This window comes from Camelus bactrianus, chromosome 6 (assembly GCF_048773025.1).
Source record: "Camelus bactrianus isolate YW-2024 breed Bactrian camel chromosome 6, ASM4877302v1, whole genome shotgun sequence".
Classification (NCBI taxonomy): Eukaryota; Metazoa; Chordata; class Mammalia; order Artiodactyla; family Camelidae; genus Camelus; species Camelus bactrianus.
In genome coordinates, this window is record NC_133544.1 from 13,060,795 (window position 1) to 13,084,433 (window position 23,639).

General features: G+C 41.3%; 1 protein-coding gene across 1 annotated transcript in view; it reads left to right on the forward strand.

The window, feature by feature from the left end:
• EFCAB11 (EF-hand calcium binding domain 11) overlaps positions 1-23,639 on the forward strand; it is a 190,763-nt gene that overhangs the window by 149,870 nt on the left and 17,254 nt on the right. The window contains exons 7-8 of the mRNA XM_074365161.1: positions 2,992-3,713; positions 17,510-17,559. Coding sequence (XP_074221262.1) covers positions 2,992-3,040 — 49 coding nt within the window. The 3' untranslated portion in view covers positions 3,041-3,713; positions 17,510-17,559. The remainder of the gene's footprint in view (positions 1-2,991; positions 3,714-17,509; positions 17,560-23,639) is intronic.

Here is a 23,639-nt window from a genome sequence, read left to right on the forward strand (position 1 = left end):
TATGTTAGATCTCTAAATTCATTCATCCTACATAACTGCAGCTTTGTACCCTCCTCACCAGCATCTCCCCATTTTCCCCACCTCCCCACCCTGGTAATCACCATTCTACTCCCCGCTACTGTGTGTTTGACTTTTTTAGATTCTACATATGAATGAGATGATGCAGTATTTTTCTTTTTGGGTCTGGATTATTTCTTAGCAAAATGTATTCCAGGTTCATCCACGTTGTTGCAAATGGCAAGATCTCAATTTTTAAGGCTGGATAAAATTCCATTTTCTATATATACTATAATTTCATTATCCATTCAGCTGGCAGTGGATATCTGGGTTGTTTCCATATCTTGGCTGTTGTGAATAATACTGCAGTGAATACGAGAACACAGCTATCTCCTTGAGGAACCAGTGATTTCATTCTTTTGTATATATGTCTAGAAGAAGGATTGCTGGATCATGTGGTAGTTTTATTTATAATTTTTCGAGGATCCTCCATACTGTTGTCCATAGTGGCTGCACCAATCTCCTGCCCACCAACAGTGCACAAGGGTGCCCTTTTCTCCACATCCTCACCAACCTTTTCTCTTTTTCATCATAGCTATCCCAATAGGTGTGAAGTGACAGCTCATTGGTGGTTTTGATTTCGTTTCCCTGATCATTAGCTTTGAGCACATTTTCATGTACCTGTTGGCCATTTTTATGTCTTCTTTGGGGAAATATCTGTACATTTTTTTAAGTCAGGTTGTTTCTTTTGCTACTGAGTTGTCTTTTTTCTTTAAAAAACTGTGGACACCAGAAAAACTTAACATTTTGTGTTTCACATTTATTTTAGGCTTTGTGGGCCACATGGTCTCCATTTACAACTGCTCAACTGCCATTTTAAGACAAAAGCAGCTATAGACAACATGTAAATAAATGGACAGCACTGTGTTCCAATAAAACTTTATTTATAGAAACAGGCAGCTACCCAGCAGGGGCTGTAATCCAGGTGTAGGGAAGAAAGGGCGGGTTAGGGGAGAAAGCAACCTCGTCCCCAGAGGACAAGTTCTCTACTCTGTCAGGCCCTCAGATGCCACCCAATATGTGATGCCATGCTTGTGGTCCAGGCTGATAAACCAATCTCTGAGTTGATGTTTGGAAAGATGAATCTGCCCCATGGAGTAGGCAGGCTTTTGCATGGGGTGGTGTAAGTATTTACCAAAGAGAAGTAGGCTTGACTTCAAGTTGCACGTGACACCTCCTCGGGGTTCTGGCGTCCTGGGACCTCCAGAGCTGGAATCTGTATGGGGAAGGGGGAGCAGAGGATTAGACATCATTTCAGAATAAAACATTGGGAAGCTGACTCTGTACAGCTACTTCTCACAAAGTCCCAGGTAGTAGCATTTTAGCAACTACAAATCAGTGCCAATTTACTGACCTTTAAAAGTCAATCATCATAATCACAATTACAGGTAACATTCACTTTGTGCTTACCATGTGCTGGGCAGTGTGCCAGCCGGTCTACATGGTTGCCTCATTTAGTTTTCCTTAAACTCTGACCAGTAGCTGCTGTTCTTATGACAGTTTTACAGATGTGGAAACTGAGGGTCAGACATTTTCCCTTGGGAGTCAAGTTCTCCTTTTGAATGAAAAAGACAGATATATATTCCCTGAGAATTTTATTTTTACCAAACCAGTCTTTGTGGGGAGGAAAAGATTTTGCTCACCCTCATCATTGGTGGGAAGCTGATAAGCACGTCAAGTTCAAGTGTAGCTTGAGCAACTTCATGGGGAGGTAAGGGAAGATGAAGCTGTTGTGCAGGCAAGAAGTGATACTGAAAGTCCCACAGCCTGGCACCGGGATTTGGGCGTCTGTTCCATCAAAAGAGGGCCCTGCTGGGATCTGAGAGATCTCCTTCATCAGAATAGGGTGCTGGCCTGTGTCTGGAAAGATAGAGGACAGGCAAAGAGAGGGACCAGACTCCTGAGGGAGGGCATTGGCAATGTCCAGACAGGGCACCACCATGGAAGAGGAGTTCAGGTCCACGCCCATCCCCAGCGCCCCGCCCCAGCCCCGCCTCCAGTCAGGGTCTCAGGGTACAGCTATAATAGAAGAAAAAACTGAATTCAGAAATAGAGTGCTTTTCTCCTTAAGCAAATGCAGAGTCGCAGCCATCATTACCACTTCCTCAACTCCCTCCCCCATTCCGATCCCTGCAGTCATCTTCTGCACCGCACTCTCCTCCCTTCCTGTCTCTGACTAGGCGTCAGTCCTGTTCCCATCCCTTGAGTCCTGGATCCCAGCCCCTCCTGCCTGCCCTGAAACTGACTCCCACCCCTCTTCCCATCTCCTGCCTGGAAAACAGCCCCTCCCACAGCAACCCAGTATCCCCTGTCAGAAATAAACCTTCTTGTTTGCTTGCTTAGAGTTGTTGTTTATATTATTATTTGTTTATGTTATCTTATTTGTTTATGTATGACAGGAAAGTAGCATTGTAGGTACAGGTCCTCAGGAAACAGATTTTGAGACAGATATTTATTGGAGAGTGCTTTTGGGAACAGCACCTGTAAGAGAGTGAAGGAAAGACTGGGCAAAAAAAGAAGGTGAAGTTGAAAGCAGTTGCAAAAGAGGCCTCAGCCCATCCCATGGTGGAGCTCTGAATGTAGGATGCCTTTCAGAGATGCCTCAAATTGTGGCAAGTCCTTTGGTGTCTTGGCAACACAGCACAGCATCCGCTACAAGTGCACTGAAGGATTTTGGCTGATTGCAGTGAGACTCTTGGGGTGGCTGAGTGACTATCTTCAGGGTCTGATACTTAATCTCTGAGATCCAGAACCTGAAGTGTCTTTATATGTCCATAGATAATTAGCATCCCCATGACAGAGTCACACTAACTAAATTCAGACAAGACTAATGAATACATGGCAAATTGGTTTGTTTACAGTGTGACTGTCCTTTTGCAGTGATCAAAATATTTGTGTTCTTTATTGCTAACATCCTAACATCCCTTTTCCCAGATTCAAGTTAAAACAGGAAGTGATTGGGCTCCAAGAAATGTCTCTGTAAGAAGAAAACTTAAAGGCATTCAATTCATTAGATGGGATGAGCAAGAATCTGGAAGTGTTTGTGAAATGGTGAAGACAAAATTTGTCTCTTCTCTTAATAAGAAAAAAGAGAAGTCTAGGAAAAAGTCAAAAAGGTACATACAAGAAAATCATGATCCAAAAAGAGGCAAACTAAAATGAACCACAATTTCAAGTCTTTGATGGAGTGAAATAAAACAGAATTAGGCCATGCTACTGGAACACTCCCTGAGTCACCCAAGAGTTATGACACTGGACACAAAAGGAAGAAATGTGGTCCTAACACAGTCCTTGACTCTCCAGGGAACAGCACCTACCTCTTCAAAATATTTTAAGTGCTTTTTTTTTTGGTTTTCAACTCAGAATTAACCTGCATGCCAAGCAGGGAGGACTTACGGTTAACAGAACAGAATGTAAGGCTGTCAATCAAAACAATGGAAACGCATAGATCAAACTGACAGAAGTTGAAAGGGGAAAACCGAGGAGCTGATATCTTCATCTCACACTGTGTGGAGTTAAGAAATATTGTGTCAAGTCTATGGAATGAGAAATAGAATTTTAAGTTACATTAAAGTTATCAATGTAACCACAAGAAGAATTAAGAATACTACCACGACTACCTAACTTTGGAAGGCAGAAGGGGAAGCGAAGACAGAGTAAGTAAATTTTCATCTTCTAATACTGATAGATAATGTACGATGTTGTAAATTATGAAAGAGAAGAATAACCATATTATTTGTGGTTATGGGGTAACCACTGGAAGAAATTGTCCAGTGGTTGGCTTTGGGGTGTGGTTGAGGGGGAAGAATGTTGCTTCTGTAGGATTCTTTTTATCCTGTATATGTATTCCTTTCAGATTTTCAAAAATATGTGTATCATTTTTAAAGCACCAGGCAAAGCTTAATGATTATTCAGAAAGACGTTTGGTGGGTGTAGACTCTGCATGATTCGGAGGTGTGGGGGACAGGTCTCACATTCTGGGAAAGCCCAGTGAAGTTCCCTTCACCAGCAACAGAGGACACGTCTTTGGTGCTCCCCCAGTTTCAGGACCTGGCTCCACTGAAAAGAACTGGGTCCACCCAGACGCGTTTTAATTGGCTGAATTCCATTTCCTCTACTTACACCAATCAACGTGAAACCCATCTGACCCTCCCAGAGTAGCCTGTTTCAATCCTTTGTTGCTCAGATAGGACATAAATGGACCAGTAGTTCCAACTGTGGCCACATATTAAGCTCTCTTGTGGAGCATTAAAAGTATATCCTTTCTCAGGCTGCACACCAGACTGATTAAATCAACGACCCAGGACTTTATTATTTAAAAAAATTCCCCAGGTGTTTTTGTCATGTGCTTAGAGTTGGCATCCTCGACCCAGTCATCCCATGTGTCACTCCTCAAGGATTGAACCAGGTTCACCTCAGTGTAGCTTACACTTCCTTCATCATCACAGCCCTTGCCGCCCTGTCAGCACAGCCTTTGAACGTTCTGACAGCTCTTGCTGTCTGAAAACTCTCTCCCTTTTTTTGACCTCCACTCTTCCCGATTTTCTTCCTCTCTGCTGAGCCATCTCAGTCTGCTTCCTGGGATCCCCTCCTCTGCCTTTCTGGGACTCTTTCTGTATTGTTTCCAGTCTCTCAAGGATTCTACCTACCTTCTCCTAACTACCACCATTAGCTTCGCATGGAGGATGTCTCCCAATGGTCACCTTCATCCTGGATCTCTCTCTCCTGAGTTCTGGAACTGGATATCCAGTAGCCTCCTGGGCATGTCCACCTGGATATCTCACAGGTACCTCAAACAAGACCTGCCCCCAGTGGAACTCATCACCTATCACCTCCAGCGCCTTCTCCCATCTTTCTTGCTGTGTTGAATGGTCCCAGTTGTCCAACCCCATTTGGTCACCTGAACCCAAACTCCAGGAATCCCCTGGACACTTCTATCTTCCTCCTCTGATCAACCTCCAATTCATTCTGGCTCAGTCAACTCCCTTCTGCTTCATCTCTGTGGCTCAGCTGCAGGTCAGTCCAACTTCATCCCTTCCCTGGAGGTCTGCAACCATCTCCTACCCAGTCTCCCTGCCTGAATCACATCCCCTTTCAATGCTTACTTTGGCCAGAGTGATCATTCCAAAGCACAAATATGACTGTGTCAATCTCCTGCTCAAAAGCCTTCAGTCGCTTCCTCGTGGTCTTCCAAGTCCAAACTTAGAAAGGTCCACCGGGCACGTAATAACTCATTCCTCCCTGCCTCTTCAGTTTCAGCACCTGCCACTGCCAACAGATGCCCTGCGCATATCCCCAGGCGGAGCCCCCCACCCCCACCTGCCATCCCCCTAATCTGCCAGCCTGCTTCCCCACCGCTTTCCCCTGCCCTCCCCAACTTTCAGCTGTCTCCTACTCTCACTTCAAAATTTTGCCCAGGCTTCACCATCTCCAAATCAGTCTCCTCCTGGGTGCCTATCCCAGTACCTGGAAAATGATAGGTGTGCTCAAGAAATGTTTACAGGATGAGTGAACACACAATGCTGTGAATTTCAGAGAGGACTTCGGATTACTACATGAAGATGGTGAAAAAGGGAATTCTAACTGATCTCTAATTCTCACATATATTGACTTTAAAGGAAGATTTTCAGTGTACTCTGAAGAGCCCCAGGGGTCCCACAGAGACTGCCAGCGGGGATCCCCATTTTAACCAAGACTGCTTTCATTCCATTGGTTTTATATGTTGGTCTTCTGAGAAAGGTCTAGTCTGAGAAGTGTTTTGAGGCTAAGAAATATTTGAAAACAAATGGTGTAAATTGTTCAGATAATTAAGGTGAAGTGTAACTTCTATTCAGCTTATTCCCCCCAGAAGTTCTCATCAATCTATGTTTCTTTTTTAAAGCAGAATAGCGCAGGGATGTTTCCCATGGTTTTACTTAGTGTCTTCGTGACATATTGCTCTTTTTTCTTTTTTGGCTTTAAAAAAAACTATTATTTTGAGTTGGTAATATGTGCATATGGTCAAAAAAAAAAAAAAGGAATTCAGTGAAAAATCAGGCTCCCCACAAACATGCATCCCCCATTCTCCAGAGATAATACTGTAGCCGGCTTCAGCGTGTCCTTCCAAAGATGTCCATGCAGGGGTCACTGCTCTGGTGGAGGCAGGAGGCACATCTCCTTGCCAGGGACAGTGGAAGGACAAGCCTTCTAAACGCCACTGTTGGTTGAATCATTACACACTCAGAATGGCCTCGGAGAAACACCTGGCCCCGCTATCCAATGACTCTCAGGAAGAAGGGCTTAACATCAACCCTTCCAACATCAAAACCCTTTTTTGGCAGACAGCTTCTAGCATTTGCTTGGCTTATATCCAGATACCCATTTAGGTCAGCTTATTTACTTACCTAGGGGCACATTTTCCTCCTAATACATTTTGGAGGAGTTATCAGGAAATTACACTACTTCAAATGAGACTGTCTGTGGATGCTTTACTGAGTTTTTTTTTTTTTTAGAGTAAGTATTTCATGGTTCCATAGATGGTGTGGGCACACCTGACTCTCAGGGGGGAAATAATAAGAAAGTCCTTACCTATCACCATCACAGAAATAAATTCAAGATGTATTGAAACATGGGGGAAGTGCTCTAAAACTATTAGAAGAAAATATCAGAGAATACCTTTATGAATTTTGGAGAGGAAAGATTTTATTTTAGGATGACACACAAAGAAAGACAAACTATAAATAGAGGTACATCTGATTACACCTAATTAAAAACCTTTTGTTAAAATAGTGCCATGAACAAGATTAAAAGACAAGTGGTCGCCTGGAAGAAGGGTTTACAAAACAGCTAGCAGGCAGAGGATTCTTATCTAAAATGTGTGTAATTCCCACAAGTCAGGTAGAAAAAGACATACAGCCCAAAGTGTAAACAGGCAAAGGACATGCACTGAGAATTGACAGAAGAAATAAGAATGGGCAATGAACGTATGGAAAGATAGTCAACATCATGTATAATCAGGGAAGTGCAATTAAGACAATAAGAGTTTTTTTGTCAATCATATTGGCACACATTTTAAAGTCTGGGAATATTAAATGTTGGCCAGGATGTGGAGGAACTAACTGGTCCTCTCACTCACTGCCATTGAGGGTATAAATTGGCATCGATGCTTTAGAGAGCCATTTGGCAGCATCTGGAAAGTTTGAAAGTGTGCCTCCCATGTAACAGCAATTTCATTTATAGATGTTACCCTAGAGATACTCCCACATGTGTACCCAAGAAGCCATGTTCAAGGATGCGTGTTTGTGCTTAGTTTCCATCTAAATGGCCACGACTAGGGGAGTGGGTAAAACACTGTGGGCTTTGTATTCTGCAGAATACTTTGCTGCCTGTATTAGTTTGCTCCGGCTGCCATGACAAAGTGCCACAGATCAGGTGGCTTAAACAACAGAAATTTATTTTCTCACAATTCTGGAGGCTGGAAGTCTGAGATCGAGGTGTCGGCAGGGTTGGTTTCTTCTGAGGCCTGTCTCCTCGCCTTATAGGTGGCTGCGTTCGCTCTGTGTCCTCACACGGTCTTCCCTCTGTGTGTGTCTGTGTCCTAATCTCCTCTTCCATCAGGAAGATTCCACTAATCTTGTTGGATCAGGGCCCACTCTGATGGCCCAATTTTAACCTAATTATCTCTTTAAGGCCCCTAGGTCCAAATAGCCACATTCTGAAGCACTGAGGGTTAGGACTTTAACATAGGAATCTGGGGGGCACACAGTCCTTCCCATAGCACACAGCCCCTACCAGGAATGAGTGAGGTCCATGTGTAACAATGCTGCTCCTTCTCAGAAAACAATGCTGAGCCGAAAGGGCTCGATGCAAAATGCAACATACCACTTCACACTACGGGCATGAAACACACACACAAACCTACACAAACATCTTTTGTATGTGTATAAACATTTCAGTGTTCTGGAAGGATCAATTCAAATGCCTCGGAGGTTGCCTCTGTACTGGTTGGTTAAAGGTGACTTTAGCTGGAGTGCTTTACTTCTTTAAAAAATATCGGAAGCAAATGTGATGAATGTGAATGCTTTCTAATGCTGGGCAGTAGAATGTGGGAGTTTGGTTATTATACTCTTTGTATTTTTGGATATTTAAATTTTTAATGACATTAAGAAAGCAAAAGGGAAGACCAACTCTTCCATTCCTGAAGGTACTTTACATTTATTTGGGGATGAACTCAACCTATAAAGGAGCTGCAAAGTAGGACTTCATTTCCCCTCTGCCTCCCTAGAAGAGCATTGCTCCTTCTCACTGCATTTTGAGGTCATGCAGTTATGAGGTGCCTTAGGGATCAACCCTCTGAACTTTCTTTTGAGTTTGTTACAGGAAGGTCATCCATCATCTTGTCCAACACCTCACGCTATTCTTCCCTTATGAAGACTAATTTATCCAGGAGGTATTTTTCTGAGTCGATAAAATCCTTTTAGAATGAAGAGGGGCATAAATAAATAAAATGAGTGTAATATCAAATGCAATAAACATTTCTCTGCTGGTGGATAACAGGCTCACGCCTTTAGAAGGATGAAAGCAACCTTCATGGAACTCCTTCATAGAGCTCCTGCCAGGGACACTGCTGGAGGCCTTAAATAATTGTTGCTTGAATTTTCGTTTCCATAACCTTAGGGAGCAGGTTACGAGGAACAGCGAGTTTAAGTAACTTGTCCAAAGTCACATAGTGAGAACCTAAACCAGGCTAACTTCAAACCATAATAGGATATTTTGAAGAAAAAATATTTGGGAAGCCATAGTATTTTATGACTGTACAGAGAGTGGAAGAGGGGAAGGAGACAAGCTCATGTTAATTTGTTGAAAATCCACTTCCAGAGCAACAATTCTAGATTTTTCATCCCAGTTTTGAGATAAGGATCCTAAAGCCCAGAGAAGTAAACTAAATTTAGTTGTTTCGTTGTTCAAGATGACACAACAAGTGAATCTGTGAGGTAGGTCTCTACGAGTTGAGAGAAAAGGCTCAAGGTAAGGGTGTTCCTTGGAAAATACGTATTCTCAGCCCCGTTTCCTTTGGTCCCGTTGTATTGGCTTGCTCAGGGCGCCGTGACAAAGCACCACAGACGGGGTGCCTTAAACAGCAGAACTGTATTTTCTCACAGCCCTGGAGGCTGGAAGTCTGAAGTCAAGGTGTCGGCACGGTTGGTTTCTTCTGAGGCCTGTCTCCTCAGCTTGCAGACGGCCGCCTTCTCCGTGTGTCTTCACATGGTCTTTTCTGTGCGTCTCTGTGTTCTAATCCCCTCGTCTCCAAAGGACACCCATCCTTTTGGATTAAGGCCCATACTGTTGACCTCATCTTAGCTTAATTACTTCTTTAAAGACCCTGTTTTCAAATAGTCATATTCTGAGGCACTGAGGGTTAAAACTTCAACATATGAATTTTGGGGAGTCACAGCTGAGCCCCTAACACCCACCACTCAGGGGGAGGGTCACTCCATGCTCAGCCTGAGGAACCAGCTATTTGGGGGGAAACTTCTATGTCTGGAGAGCTGGTAGTCTGGAAAAAAAAAAAAAAAGGGAATAAAGAAAAAGAAAGAGAGCCCTAAGTCACAGATCTCCCAGGGGATGATGAGGGCAAAAGCCGCCCTTTTCATAATGAATTATTCCTTATGAACTAGGCTGCACTTCATTTGACTCACACTGCACTTCCTTCAGTTGTGCGCCTGTTAAAGTGTCTGCACACAGCTGAGAAAAGAGGAACTATTTCTTCACCGCATGAATGAAATCCCCGAACACCCAGATAGAGCAACTGGTATTTCCTGCCCACATTTAACACCCAACTCGAACAGGACAATCAAATGTCAGCCTGAATGGGTGACTCGCTGTGTCACTGTTTACTAAAATGGTCTATTTGGGAAGAGAGGGTGGTCTTCCCCATCGAAATGAAATAATTGGAATGTAAATCTTACAGGAAAAAACCCCTCTGCTTTAACAATCAAGTGATTCAGGGATTGTCTTCAAGAAGATGAGTGTCTTTCTTACAAGTGATCTGAGTTTGTCTTGAGATCATTCAAGAGGAAGGAAAAATCTTGCCCCTACCACCTTATTTTTGTTTTTTTGTTTTTTTTTAAATTTTCATTTCAGACGTACCACGTGGCTCAGGACACTGTTGTTCTTCATTTTTATAGACTTTCCCTCTTGGCGCATATTGAGTCTCACGGCTTTAATTATCACTTATATACGGATGATATTCAAATTTGCACTTCATTTCCAGCCCTTTCAGATGATGTCACCCTTCGCCTTGCCCCAAATTTGGCTCCCGTCTTGTCTTGGATAAGCCACAATTTTCTCTGATTGAATATGGATGAGATGGAGGCTCTGCAGTTTAGTTGTAAATAAACTCTAAATGCTTTGGAGTTAATTTACCTCATTGATATCCTGCCCTCCAGTTAAGGGCAAGAGTGTTCAGTGACTGACTCTGAATTATTCTCCTTCATTCATCAGAGGCGACCCAGCCAAAGGATTAATCTCCACAAAATATCCAAAGACATGTGACAGTTCCATCACTCCCAATTTGGGCCTGAATTTTGGTTCTCTCACAGCTGAAATTCTGCCATGATCTTTGGAAGGGCTTCCAGTCACCCTCCTGTTTATGGTCTGCTTGGAATATGACTGCCCTTTGCCCTTGCTCTGTGTGCACAGTCCCAGGACACATTTTCCTTCAGGCAGCTGTGCTAGTTTTTTGTGCACTGAATGAAATGGAATTTGTCAAGATCTTGGCCAGATTCTCCACCTTCACATAAACTAGCTTCTGAAATGACGTAAAATTATGGTCTCTCCTTTTTCAAGAGTTGCTTGCTGTTCTGTTCCATCATGTGATTGGAGAGGTACCCTGCATGGCACCTTGATACTCACAAAGCATGCTATCTTAAACAGAAGTGTGTATTTGAAAACCCCAGGAATGTTTCACCGTACGTATTAGCTTATGAGAGCCGAGCGCCTAATAAGCAATAAGCATTCGATATGTACTTGTTGTAATAAAGACCGAGTAAATGAATTTGTAATCCTTTGACCCATTTGTGGGTTTTGCTGCTGTAGTTATTTACAATATATTTTTATCAACCTCTTGTGTTATTATGTAACTGTGCTGTGTAATTATTATCTCAACTAGAACATATTGGAACTCTCCATTAACATAACTGAAGGGTATAAAATACAATGTTTGGAGTTGTCAATTAGCCGATTTGTCTTGTGGTGCTTTTCTTCCTTATTTCAGTGTAGCTAACGGTTCACTCAGCACATTTTAATTAAAAACAAACATAGTGGGTCCTCTAAGAACTCTGGTGTCTAGGAGTGCAGTTAGACAAAGATGGCAAATATTTCTAGCAGTGACCATATGATATCTTCCATCCATCTCAGAAATAATCCTCCAAATCTAATTATTGGGAGGATGGCAGCTGCACTCGGTTAGGCTTTTCTTTATTTTTACAGAGATGTGTTTTTTCAGCCCCTTGTATTGTAGAGCATCAGCTGCTGCTGGGGTCCTTTCCAAGGCTGACCTCCCAGCATCTACAGGACTTTCCCCAGTTGCTTCCATCACAACACTACCCATTTGTTCCTGCCCAGGTGCCGTCTTTCTCTCTTTCTCTGTTTATACAAATATGTTAGGTCTGTTGTTGTGACCTGAAGGGATCAGCATGGAGCAGATGCCACAAGGAAGCCTCATTGATGGATTGTCCTGGGGGCTGGTCTTCAGCTTTGCAGACTCAGACCCATGATGCTCTCAGCTTAGTTTCTTACTAACTGAGGACGCAGAGGAGAGTGCATTCATTTGAAAGGAGGATTACAATAATTAAAAATATTCCCTCACACCAAGTATCCCTCTAGCATGATCATAGAGAATGGGAACTCTGGACTCACACTGCTTGGGGTCAAATCCTGTTTGTGCTTCTTAGTAGCTATGTGATTTGGAACACATTGCTTAATTTCATGATGTGGCAGACAGACTTGAGGGGAATCCCTACCTCCTGGTATTCACACCTTTGTGTTATTCCCCTCCCTACAAGTGTGGATGGGATCTGTGACACACTCCTAATCAACGGAGGGTGGCAGAGGTTATAGGGTGGACATGATTATGTGCACGTGATTTTGTAAGCACATAGCACCCATCTTGCAAGAGTTTCTTTCTGTTTCCATATCTGTCTCTGTCTCTCTTCTTGGACCTGTGCTTTTGGAGGGCTGAGCTGCCATGTCAAAGTCCAGCTACACTGAAGCCACCATACTAAAACGACCACAAAGAGAAACCAAACAGAAATAAAGAGATGTCCAAGGAGCAACCTGTCTTCCAGCCCTAGCTCCCAGCTATTTTGGATCTTCCCAGTTCAAGCCCCAGACATGTGTGTGAAGAGGTCGTTGAGATGATTTCCAGCTCCACTCGTAAGCTCATTGCACCCATGGAGAGATCTGAAGTGAGAACAACTCAGCGGAGCTCAGTCAATCCCCAGAGCTGAGTGAGAGAAGAAATGATGGTTATTGTTTCCAGCCACTGTTTGAGGTAGCTCGTTATGTAGTAGTAGGGAACTTGAAGGTATGCTCATGCCCAAACTCACATGTGTATGCATGTGCATTCATTCAGAGATAAATTCAGCTTCACACGCATGTAGTCACATAGCGTGGTAACTAGTGGTATCAATGCTATTGTCACAGTTACTATTATATCCTAGATACTTACCATCCCTAGAGTTAGCACGCATGGTTTGGGTTATTTGTAAATCCAGGATCCGTGATGTATGGTCATTTGTAATTTTGTTGAGCCGTGAACTGGAGTCCCAGGCTCATGGTGGGGAGGAGGTTTCTCAGCTAGTGAGTGATCCTAGCTGACTACCAGCACAAACAGGATTTTGTTCCCTACTATGCATTCTTTATGCAACAAATTTTTGATGGAATCTTTAAAAAATGCTTTGCTCCTTTGTAAAAAAGAAAAAGTGCTAAAAAATATCAGCTGACTGCTAGTCTTAGTGATAGAGATGAAAGGAAAATAAAGAGGCTTGAGAAAAAGAGACTCCCCACCCCATAATAGAAATTTCAAAGAGCAGAGTGTCAAATGTGATGGCAGCTTGGCTTTGTGATGTGAAACAGCTGGAGGATGTGACTCCAAAACTAAGGAGCATAACTGGGCGAGCATCACTGAGAACCCCAACCAGAACGTGGTACTTTATTAAGTCATTAGAAGCTTCAAGACATCGTTCATATTTTTCAGTTAAAATATATTGCATTTCAGGAGGAAATTATGTGCATAGATATATTCACCAATTCATGGGATATTTGATGGTGTAGGTACACCTCTTGAATTTCAACAGAATGTAGTCCTTAACTTCATCTGTAAGATGTTCTGCTAGGCTTATGCAGCATTAAGAAAAGTGGAAGTCATGGTCCAGACCTTGAGATGCATACAGTTTATCCAGGTGATGGGTGTGGAGGGAGGAGAGGAAATAAGAAACAAACGACAAGTAAAATATTATTACTCTCACGTAAGGTAGTGAACATCAACAACAATTAGTGGTTTAGAGAACAAGGGCTATTAGTTTGGAAGAGAAACAGTGAGAATTTGTGATTTCTCAAAGGATAAAGTCCAAGTCCTCTTGGCTTGGCATTCAAGGCCCTCCATAATCCTGCCCCAACTTTACCTCCAATCTTCTCTCTTAATATCCACTACATGAAGCAGCCCTTCCAGTCAACTTGGTTGATTAATTAAGAAATACACCTGCCTCTCAATTTACACCCTGTTAATTTAAGGAGTATGAAATAAAATGAAAGAGAAACGAGTGACTTTAAAATGTGCTTTTAAATGTGATTTTAAAATCAATGATAAATGAGCAACACACACATGCACATAAAATCATTTCAGAAACACAATTTGAATTGCTTGCCAATTTTTTAAACAAAAAATTCCTTAGCAATAGTGATTATAAAAATCCTCATGCATGATCTGCCATGCCCCTTTCCCCTTCTGGCTGGCTGGAGTGGAGCCAAGCCCCAGGGTGATCTTGGAAGCTACATGCTGAAGAAGGCAGAGCCTCCAGCAGCTGAGTCCCCGAATGAGTGTGTGAAGGAAGGTCACCTAGCAACCAAGATGGCCCCTTGATTATCAAACTGCTCCATATGTAAGAAGGAAGTGTCTATTGTGGTTGGCCTCTGAAATTTGGGGTTTATTACGACAGCTAGCTTAGTTAGCTTCTTAGGCAATTTGCATTATCTTAACCAATATGGTCAGTTAATATGAAGAAGTAGGAAAAAGCTATCACTACTTGCATAAAAATAGAGGTTACCAGCTGCACTGATAAGAGCTAACAGGACAGTTCCCATCAAGAGTATGGATTCTGGCACCAGACTGCAGGATTGGAAGCCGGTTCCACCACTTATTGATTATGTAACCTTAGGCAAGTATATTATTAGGTGGGCTTCTCCAGAGAAACATAACCAATAGGATCTGATACATATGGAGAAAGAGATTTATTTTAAGCAATTGGCTTATGTGATTGTGGGGAGTTGGCAAGTCCAAAATCTGATAGGGGAGGCTGGCAGGCTGGAAAGAGTCGCAGTTCAAGTCCAAAGGCAGCCTGTTAGTGAACCAGGAAAAGACAGTGCTGCAGGTGGAATCTACAGGCTATTTGCTGGTAAAGTTTCTTCTTGCTCAGGAAGAGATCAGCTTTTTGTTCTATTCAGGCCTTCAACTGATTGGATGAGGCCCACCCAGAATTATGGAGGGCAATCTGCTTTGCTCAAAGTCCACTGATTTAAATGGAAATCTCATTCAAAAACACCTTCACAGGAACACCCAGAATAATGTTTTTTGACCAAGTATATAGGCACCGTGGCCCAGCCTAGTTGACCCCAAAAAGCAACCATCATAGGATGTTACTTAATCTCTCAGTGCATCAGTGCTCTCATCTGTAAAATGAAAGTAATAAAAGAGACTATTCTTTTGGGTGAATCTGGAGACTAAATGAGTCAATGCATGTGCTTAGAACAATGACTGCACACAGTGTTCAGTGAGTGTTTGCTCTTGACTATTATTATTAATTACTACTGTCATGGGCTTTGGCTGTATGCTTCACTCTGATGAAAATGCTCGGAAAACGTGTAAGCAGGGCCACCAGGAGTAACAGGAGTGTTCAGTTGGGAACACCAGTAACATGATGAGAGACTTCACACATTAGAATTCTCATAATGTAGAAAATGGAGCCTTGCATACTCACATTTTCAAGCTATATTGGCCAGTGCTCCATTAGTCCATGGCTATTTTTTTCTTGTTATTCCATGAATAAATTTTAATGTATTCAATTTTCCCCATAAACTGTGTATTCACTGCTCATATTAATGCAATATGGCAAAAACATTTACATGACTGGAATCTTTTGCAATCTTCACAAGAGCATTTCTCTTGCTTTTCATTCTCTTCATTCCTGGTTAGAAAATTCACTTTTGCTCTACAAGTTTTTGAATTAAATGTCACTTCTCAGAAATGCAATATCAGCATAAATCAAGAGCCTGTTGTAGAGGAGAGTGTAGAGTGATTAAGATTCCAGCTTGTGGTTGGGCAGAACTGGGTGTGAGCCTTTTCAAGCCCCAGGTTCTTCACCAGGTGTTGCTATGAGGATGGAATGGAGGCTCTCAGCACAATGCCTGGCACTCAGGAAGCACTTGATATGTGGGAACTAGGATGAGTCCTTTCATTTGGAATTCTCTGTATTGTTGTTACAATGTTCCATCTTGCACTGGGGAGACCTAGCATCCTGGGTCCCTGAATGACTGTGTGGAGCAAGTCACCCAGCAACCAGGATCACTGCTGTCATGCTGTTACATATGCAAGGAGTAAACTATTGCAGATAACCTTTTAAATTTGGGGTTTGCTTATTATAGCAGCCAGCTTGTTAGGCACCATGCATCACCTTAACCAATATAGTCAGTTAGTATTGAAAGAAGGTTACTGACCATTCATGGTGTCCTCTCCACCTCCACAGGCTTCAAAGGCCTTGAACTTTGGTTGAAATTGTCTGCTACACTGCTTGTTTACTCTCTGTATCTACTAGATAGTGCCCATGATTCTCTTTTTATGGAAACATCTTGCTTCCCCAGTTATGCAATATCATAGGTATTTATTTCAGGGTGCAAGAAATGTGACTTTTTAAATTTAATTCCTTTCTTGAGTTTCTATGCTACTGGCATAGCAGAGAAGGAATTCTACTTAAAGGTTTTCCTAATTTCTTTTAGAAACTGAAAGTTTTGGGTCATGGGGATGGGCATCTGGTCTTCAACATCATCGTCAGACGCAAGCATTCTCACTTCTGTTTGGGGTTTCATGGTCAGCTAATTGGGGAGTTTTCACTCATTCTTGACTGTATGACTTCCCTCTGTTGGTCCAAGGCTCAGCATGTTCATGCTGCTTATAGGTATGTGGGGATAAAAAGGCTTGTGTGAGAGTAGAAGGTGTATGGAAATTGGTTTGTGGGTCAATAGGCAGAAGAAGGTATTAAAGACAAAAACAAAGTCAGTTAATATTTTAACATTTCAAAAACAGAATTCCTCCACAAAAAGAAAGCCCCTTGAGGGCAGGAACATATCCTGACCGTATTCTGGTATTCTGTCCAGCAAATCGAGTTTACTTCATTAAATATTTCCCACTGCCAGTAACTGATAAAGAACAGCCAATGGACCATAGAAACAGAAGAAGAAAAGATTCCCAAAGCTTCAAGTATGGAAAAGCACTGTTATGAGTTGAGTTATGGTCACCGCCTCCACTAGGTTCATATGTTGAAGCCCCAACCCCTAGTACCTCAAAATGTGACTGTATTTGAAGATAGGGCCCTTAAAGAAGTGATTAAGTTAATGAGGTTACTAAGGTGGACCCCAATCCAGTATGTTCTTAAAAGAAGAGATTTTATTACAGACATATACACAGGGAAGACCATGTGAAGACGTAGAGTTCCTTTTATCCTCAGCGGTGGCCACCAAGACTTAAAAGAAGGCAGTGCTATGATTTGCCAGCATAAGACTGAGATGGGTCTTCAGTTCTGTACTTAAGGAAGTTTTTAAAAAAGTCATGCTGTATCAATGTGTTTCTCAATATGCAAAGTTGAACACATCATTTCTGCTTCTAGTCATGGAGTAGCCAGTACTATTCCTTCCTGCCATAAACAACCAGACAACGGGACAAAATATATGATACAATTATTCTCAGGCACTAGAGAGCAGGACTATAATCCCTGAGAAGGGAAACTAAACAAAGTCAATAACCATGAGGGAGCTATAAACAGAAACGCTCTCAGCATGCACAGTTATCTGGGAGACCACTGAGTTCCACACAGGCGGTGTAGAGAAATCTCACTGACCACTGCCTTGGTTTTCTATGGCTGCTGTAACAAACTACTCTAAACATAGTTGTTTAAAATAACACAAATTTATTATCTTACAGGTCTGTAGACCAAACGTCTGACACAGATCTCACTGGGATAAGATCAAAATGTGAGTATGATGCAATCCTTTCAGGAAGATCTGGGGAAGAATATGTTTCTTTGCCTTTTTTGCTTGCTAGAGACACACCCACCTTCTCTGACTCATGGTTCCTCCCCAACAACTTTGAGCTGAGTCCTCCTCACATTCTGGTTCTCTCTTCTGCCTCCTCCTTCAGCTTTTAAAGACCCTTGATCCCACCTGGATAATCCACGATACTCTCCCTACTTTAAAATCAGCTGATTAGTAAACATAATTCTTAAAACTTTAATTCCTCTTTGTCTTTTAACCTAATTATTCCCAGGTTTCAGGTGTTGGGGTGTGGACGTTTGGGGAGGCCATTATTCTGCTTACTACAATCACTGAGGCATTTATTAGAGACCTCAGAACCATTATGCCATAGTAGTAGAGACAAAATAGCCCAGAAGTAATGGCTGTTCTAGACCTGACCTAACAAAGCTTTAAAATAAACTCAAAGGAATTAAGCTAATCCACAAGTTAAATTAATGCTTTGCCAAAATAAACATCAGTACTCTTTAAAGAAAGACAACAAAACCCAGACACAAAGCAATGTGATGTTTAAAACCACCACCAAAAGTTCTGTAAGTCCTGTTCTACACAGTAATTATCCTGCTGGCATCTCTGGAGATAAAGAGTCACCATCAAAATTATGATTAAGGTCCCACTGAATTTAATTAGACAAGAGTCACCCTTGGAGAGGCACCAACTGAAAGACTCTGTAACATGTACAATAGTTCAAACGTAGATAAAGTGTTTACAGACCTTTGCCCTTACCTCACAGGGCAGACTTTCATGAAAAATATAATAAAGTATGTATATGAGATTGTTCTCCATCCTTCAGGAAACCCAAAGCTCAGCAATGCTGTATGAAGGCAGGACAGCATAACTGATTGAGAATCAAAATATTGGAAAGACTATTTCACTATTTCAATTTCATTGGTATAAAAATACAAGGAGCAACATTTGTATGTGAACAATTCATACACAATTTACAGTTTTCTCTACAATCAAAATGTTGAATTGAAATTTGTTAGTGATTAGAACAAATCCTGCAAACAATGAATATTTTGGTTCTCTGTTCTCAACCAAGATTCAGAGTTCTTTAGTAATGAGCCATTCATATGCACTTTGAAAATTCCAACCTTTTGAAAAGGAGTATTTTTCTGAATGACTGAGATGAAACAGATTTCCTGCCAACATGAAATGAGTTAGTCACATGGCAACAGCTCAAGGTCCAGTGATGCTGCATGTATCTTGCCCTCCGTGTTCTCAGAGATGGCATTAGTGCGTGAAGAGCAAGGGAGAAGACAGAAGAGCCCAGAGTGTGGATTGAATAGCAGTCTCCTTATGCAGGTAACCCAGGAAGTATATTCATAGGTAAGATTTTGAACTAGGCTTATAATTTGCAAAAATACTCTGGTGGTGTGAGAATTCAGTCTTTTAAAAGTCCTCCTTTGTGATTTTCATAATCAGCGATGTTAGGAATACTTTGTGATTACTAAAACATGTGAAGATTGATTTTATTCTGTCATGCTCTTTTTGGATATTTTCATATTACAATGATCTGAAATAAATTTACTTTCTCTAAAAAAAAAAAGCTACTAGACATTTAAAGAAGCAGGAAGATATAATCCTTAATCAGGAGAAAAATTAATCAATAGAAGTAGATCCAGACATGACACAATAATGGAATTACTGAACTAAAACTTTAAAATAGCTCTTGTTAATATGCTTAAGAAATCAAAAGAAAACATGATCATAATGAGGAGAGAAATGCAAACTATAAAAAAAGAAATGAGTGGAATTTCAGTGGAATCTAGTGAAGTGAAAAATTCACTGGATGAGTTTAACAAGAGATTGGACAGTATAGGAAAAAAAGATCAGTGAACTTGAAGAAATTGCCATTTGGAGAAATCTAGGCTGAAACACAGAGGGAAAAAAGTCTGAAAAAAATGAAAAGAGCTTTAGTGACCTGTGGAACAAGATCGGGGGGGTCTAATCTATATAAAATGGGAGTCCCAGAAAAGGGGGAACAGATACACTATTCAAAAAAACAATGGTCAAAATTTCCCCAAATTTAATGAAAGCTATACATGTACAGATTCAGTGGATCCCAAGCAGAAAAAAATACAAATAAAAACACGTCACAGTACATTATTACCAAGTTGCTGAAAACCAATGATAAAAAAATTTCTTAAAAGGAGCCAGAGGAAGAAAGACACATTACACACAGGGAACAAAGACGGGAATGCTCACGGACTTCTTGTCAGGAACAGTGCAAGCCAGAAGACAAGGGAATGCACTCTTACGGTGCTGCAAGGGGAAAAACTGTCAAAGTAGAATTCTATATCTAGAAAAAGTAACTTCAAAAATGAAAGCAAAATAAGGCTTTTCATCCAGGAGACCTACACAGTAAGAAATGTTAAAGGAAGCTTTTCAGGCTGAAGGAAAACGATACCAGTTGGAAACTTGGATCTTCACAAAGGAAAGAAGAGCGCTGAAGTGGTGAAAGTGTGTGTAAATGTAAAACATATGTCTCCCTGATTTAAAATTTTCTTTTAAAAAGAATTGAATGTTTAAGGCAAAAATAACAACATTGGCTTGCGGGGTTTACTATACCCGTAGAAGTAAAGTGGATGACAACAATTGTTTAAGGGACACCAAGGGAGAAATGAAAGTACAGCCATTGTGTTATTCTTAGGTTACGTATTACCTGGTATATAATGATTTGCAAGTAGACTGTGATTAAAGGTGTGTATTGTGAACTCTATATTCCATCAAAAAAAAAAAAAGCAGATAAATAATAGGACAACAGTGAGAAAACAGAATCTAAAAAATACACAATCCAAAAGAAAGCAGGAAAAGAGGGGACAAAATACACATAACCAAATAGAAAACAAAATAGTAAGGTGTTAGACTTAGATCCAACCACATCAGTAACTACATTAAATAAAAACAGTTTAATTAAAAGTCAGACTGGATAAGAAAGCAAGACAATTGAGCATTGCCTACCTGAGATCTAATTTAAATATAAAGGAATGGAGAAAGATATACTATACAAATATTAATAATAAGAAAGCTGAAGTGACTATACTAAGATCAGACAAGGTGAACTTCAGAATAAAGAATATAACCAGAGGGAAAAAAAGGACCATTCCCACTGATAAAAGAATCAACTCATTAAGAAAACATAACGGTCCTAAAGGTGTATGTACCTATTCATATAGTTTCAAATGCACAAAGCAAACACTGAAAGAAGTGAGAAAAGATTTTAAAATCCACAGCTTTCAAAACTAAACATTGTAGGTTTTTTTTTCAACAAGTGGTGGTGGGAAAACTGGATATTCACGTGCAAAAGAATGAAGTTGGATTTTACACCATATACAAAAATTAACTCACAATGGATCAAAGACCTAAACGTAAGAGTCAAAGTTATAAAACTCCTCAAAGAAAACAAAGAAAAAAATTTTATGACGTTGGATTTGGTGATGATTTTGAGGCTCTGATGCCTAAAGCACAGGCAACAGAAGAGAAAATGCATAAACTGGTCTACGTCAAAATTTAAGACTTCTGTGCATGAAAGGACACTGTCAACAAAGTGAAAAGTCAACCCATGAATAGGAGAAAATACTTGTAAATCATATATCTGATAAGGGATTAATATCCAAAATATATAAAGAACTCTCAGAAGTCAATAAAAAACCAAACAGCTCTATTAAAAATGAGTGAAGGACTTGAATAGACATATAGATGTTTCTTCAGAGAAGATATACAAATGGTTGATAAACTCATGAAAAGATGCTCAACATTACTCATCACTAGAGAAATGCAAGTCAAAACCACAGTGAGATTCCACTTCACACTTATTAATATGACCATTATTTTTAAAAGAACAGAAAATAACAAATACTGGTGAAGATGTGAAGAAATTGGAACCATTGTGCCTAGCTGGTGGGGTTATAAAATGCCATAGCTACTGTGGAAAACAGTATGATGGTTCCTCAAATAATTAAACCTAGAATTACCCCGTGACCTAGCCATCCCACTTCTGGGTATACACTCAAAAGAACTGAAAGCAGGGGCTCCAACAGATATTTGCACACCCACATTCATAGGAGTGTAATTCACAATAGCCAAACGATGGAAGCAATCTAAGTTATCCATCAGCAGATAAAGAGATAAACAAAATGGGGTACTTACAATGGAATATTATCCAATCTTAAAAAAAGAAGGACATTCAGACACACGCCACAACACGGACATTGAACGCACTGTGCTAAGTGAAATAATCCAGTCACAAAAAGGCAAATGCTATGTGATTCCAGTGATACGAGAGACCTACAGCAGTCAAATTTATAGAAACAGAAAGTAGAACAGTGGTTATCTGAGGCTGGAGGGAGGGAGAAATGTGGAGCTGGTGTTTCATGGGGACCAAGTTTCAGGTTGGGATGATGAGGAAGTTCTGGAGCTGGATGGTGGTGATGGTTGCAAAACATCAGTGTACTCAATGCCATCGAAACGCACCCTTAAAATTGTTAATATAGTAAATTTTATGTTATGTATATATTACAACCATAAAAAAAAAAAAGAAAAAGAGGAGGAGGAGGAAGAAGAGATTGAGGAGAAAGACAAAGGATTTGGGAAGAAAACCTTCAATACATTTTTGACTGAGATGACTGAGTGTCTTTTTCTTTTTCTCCACGGCGGAGGGAAATTCTGCTGCTGCCGTCTGGCCCAGGGCCCAGTTCTTCTCTAAGAGAACTCCTGTGTGCTAGAAATCTGTGGCCAAGTGGGCCTGTGGGTCTGTATGCTGGCATGTGAACTCGTTTTTTCTTACTTCCCAGTTTAATTTAGGGGCAGGCACTTCACCAAAGTGCTTAAACAGGCAGGAGAAATTACCAACACTGTTATTTTCTCTTACAACAGCCTCAGATTCAAGCTAAAGCTACCATTATCCTGTTCCCTCCGTTCCTGTAAAAATACTTGTTTCCCTGCTGGAGTCCACAGAGATGGGAAATTTGGCTGGTTCCACAGGTGCAGATGGAGTCCCAGGCCCCCTGGTCCTTACAGGCTCTTGCAGGGAGAAGGACCCTGTCCTCCAGGGGCCTCCTGGCTGTCCATGGATGCTCCCTCTAGATTCAGGGGTCAGGCCAGATCCCAGACTTGGGCAGGGATTTCCTTCCCGAATGATTGAATAAGTGATCAATTTATCCAATAATAGACTCTGCAGATAGTTGATTCAACCTGGTAACAGTTCAAATCTGATCCCAAAGTGGTATCTTCCCACAGACCAACAGAACTCTGGCATTGACATGATCATTTTTGGATGGGAATAGCAATAATGGTGCCAATATTGACTAACACTGGGGATACTTTCATAAAATACTTTTCACATTGACTCATTTAATCCCCACAATAGTGCCATAAGGCAGGTTGTACGAGTGTCCCCATTTCACAGGTGCAGAAACTCAGGCATAGAGAGGGGAGGTAACTTTCCCAGTTCCACGCTTGTCCATAAATTTGTGTTCCTTCCTCTTGACAACTACTTTCACCATGGCATGGTCCGCTGAGAAGCAGACTAGTTTGAGGCTTGCTCTGTGTTGCTGTATTATTCAAGTTATTTTGCTAGAAAGCCCAGAAAACCAACTCAAATTTGCTGAAGCAAGTATGGGAATTTATCAGTGGTGTGTGGCCAATTTCAGGCATGGCTGTATCCCAGTGACCAAATGGTGCCCTGCACACTTTCTCTCTCTTTCCCTCTCTGTCCCCCATCATGCACACACATGCGTGCACGTTTGCACACACACATGCACACACTCTCTCCACCTCTGGAGTTACTTACCTCTCCACTGGCATGATTAAACTGACTAGCATCAGGCCTACCTCCAAAAGACTAAAATTTGGTAGAAAGACAGGGCTTTTTCCTCCTCACAAGTCCCATCGTGACTCCTGGCATTGAGTCTTGTGGGCCTGTCTTGAGTCACCTAATATCCCTAAACCAATCACTGTGGTCAAGTGGAAGGAATCCTGGATTGGCCTGACCTGAGTCAATCGCCCATTTTCCTGTCTGG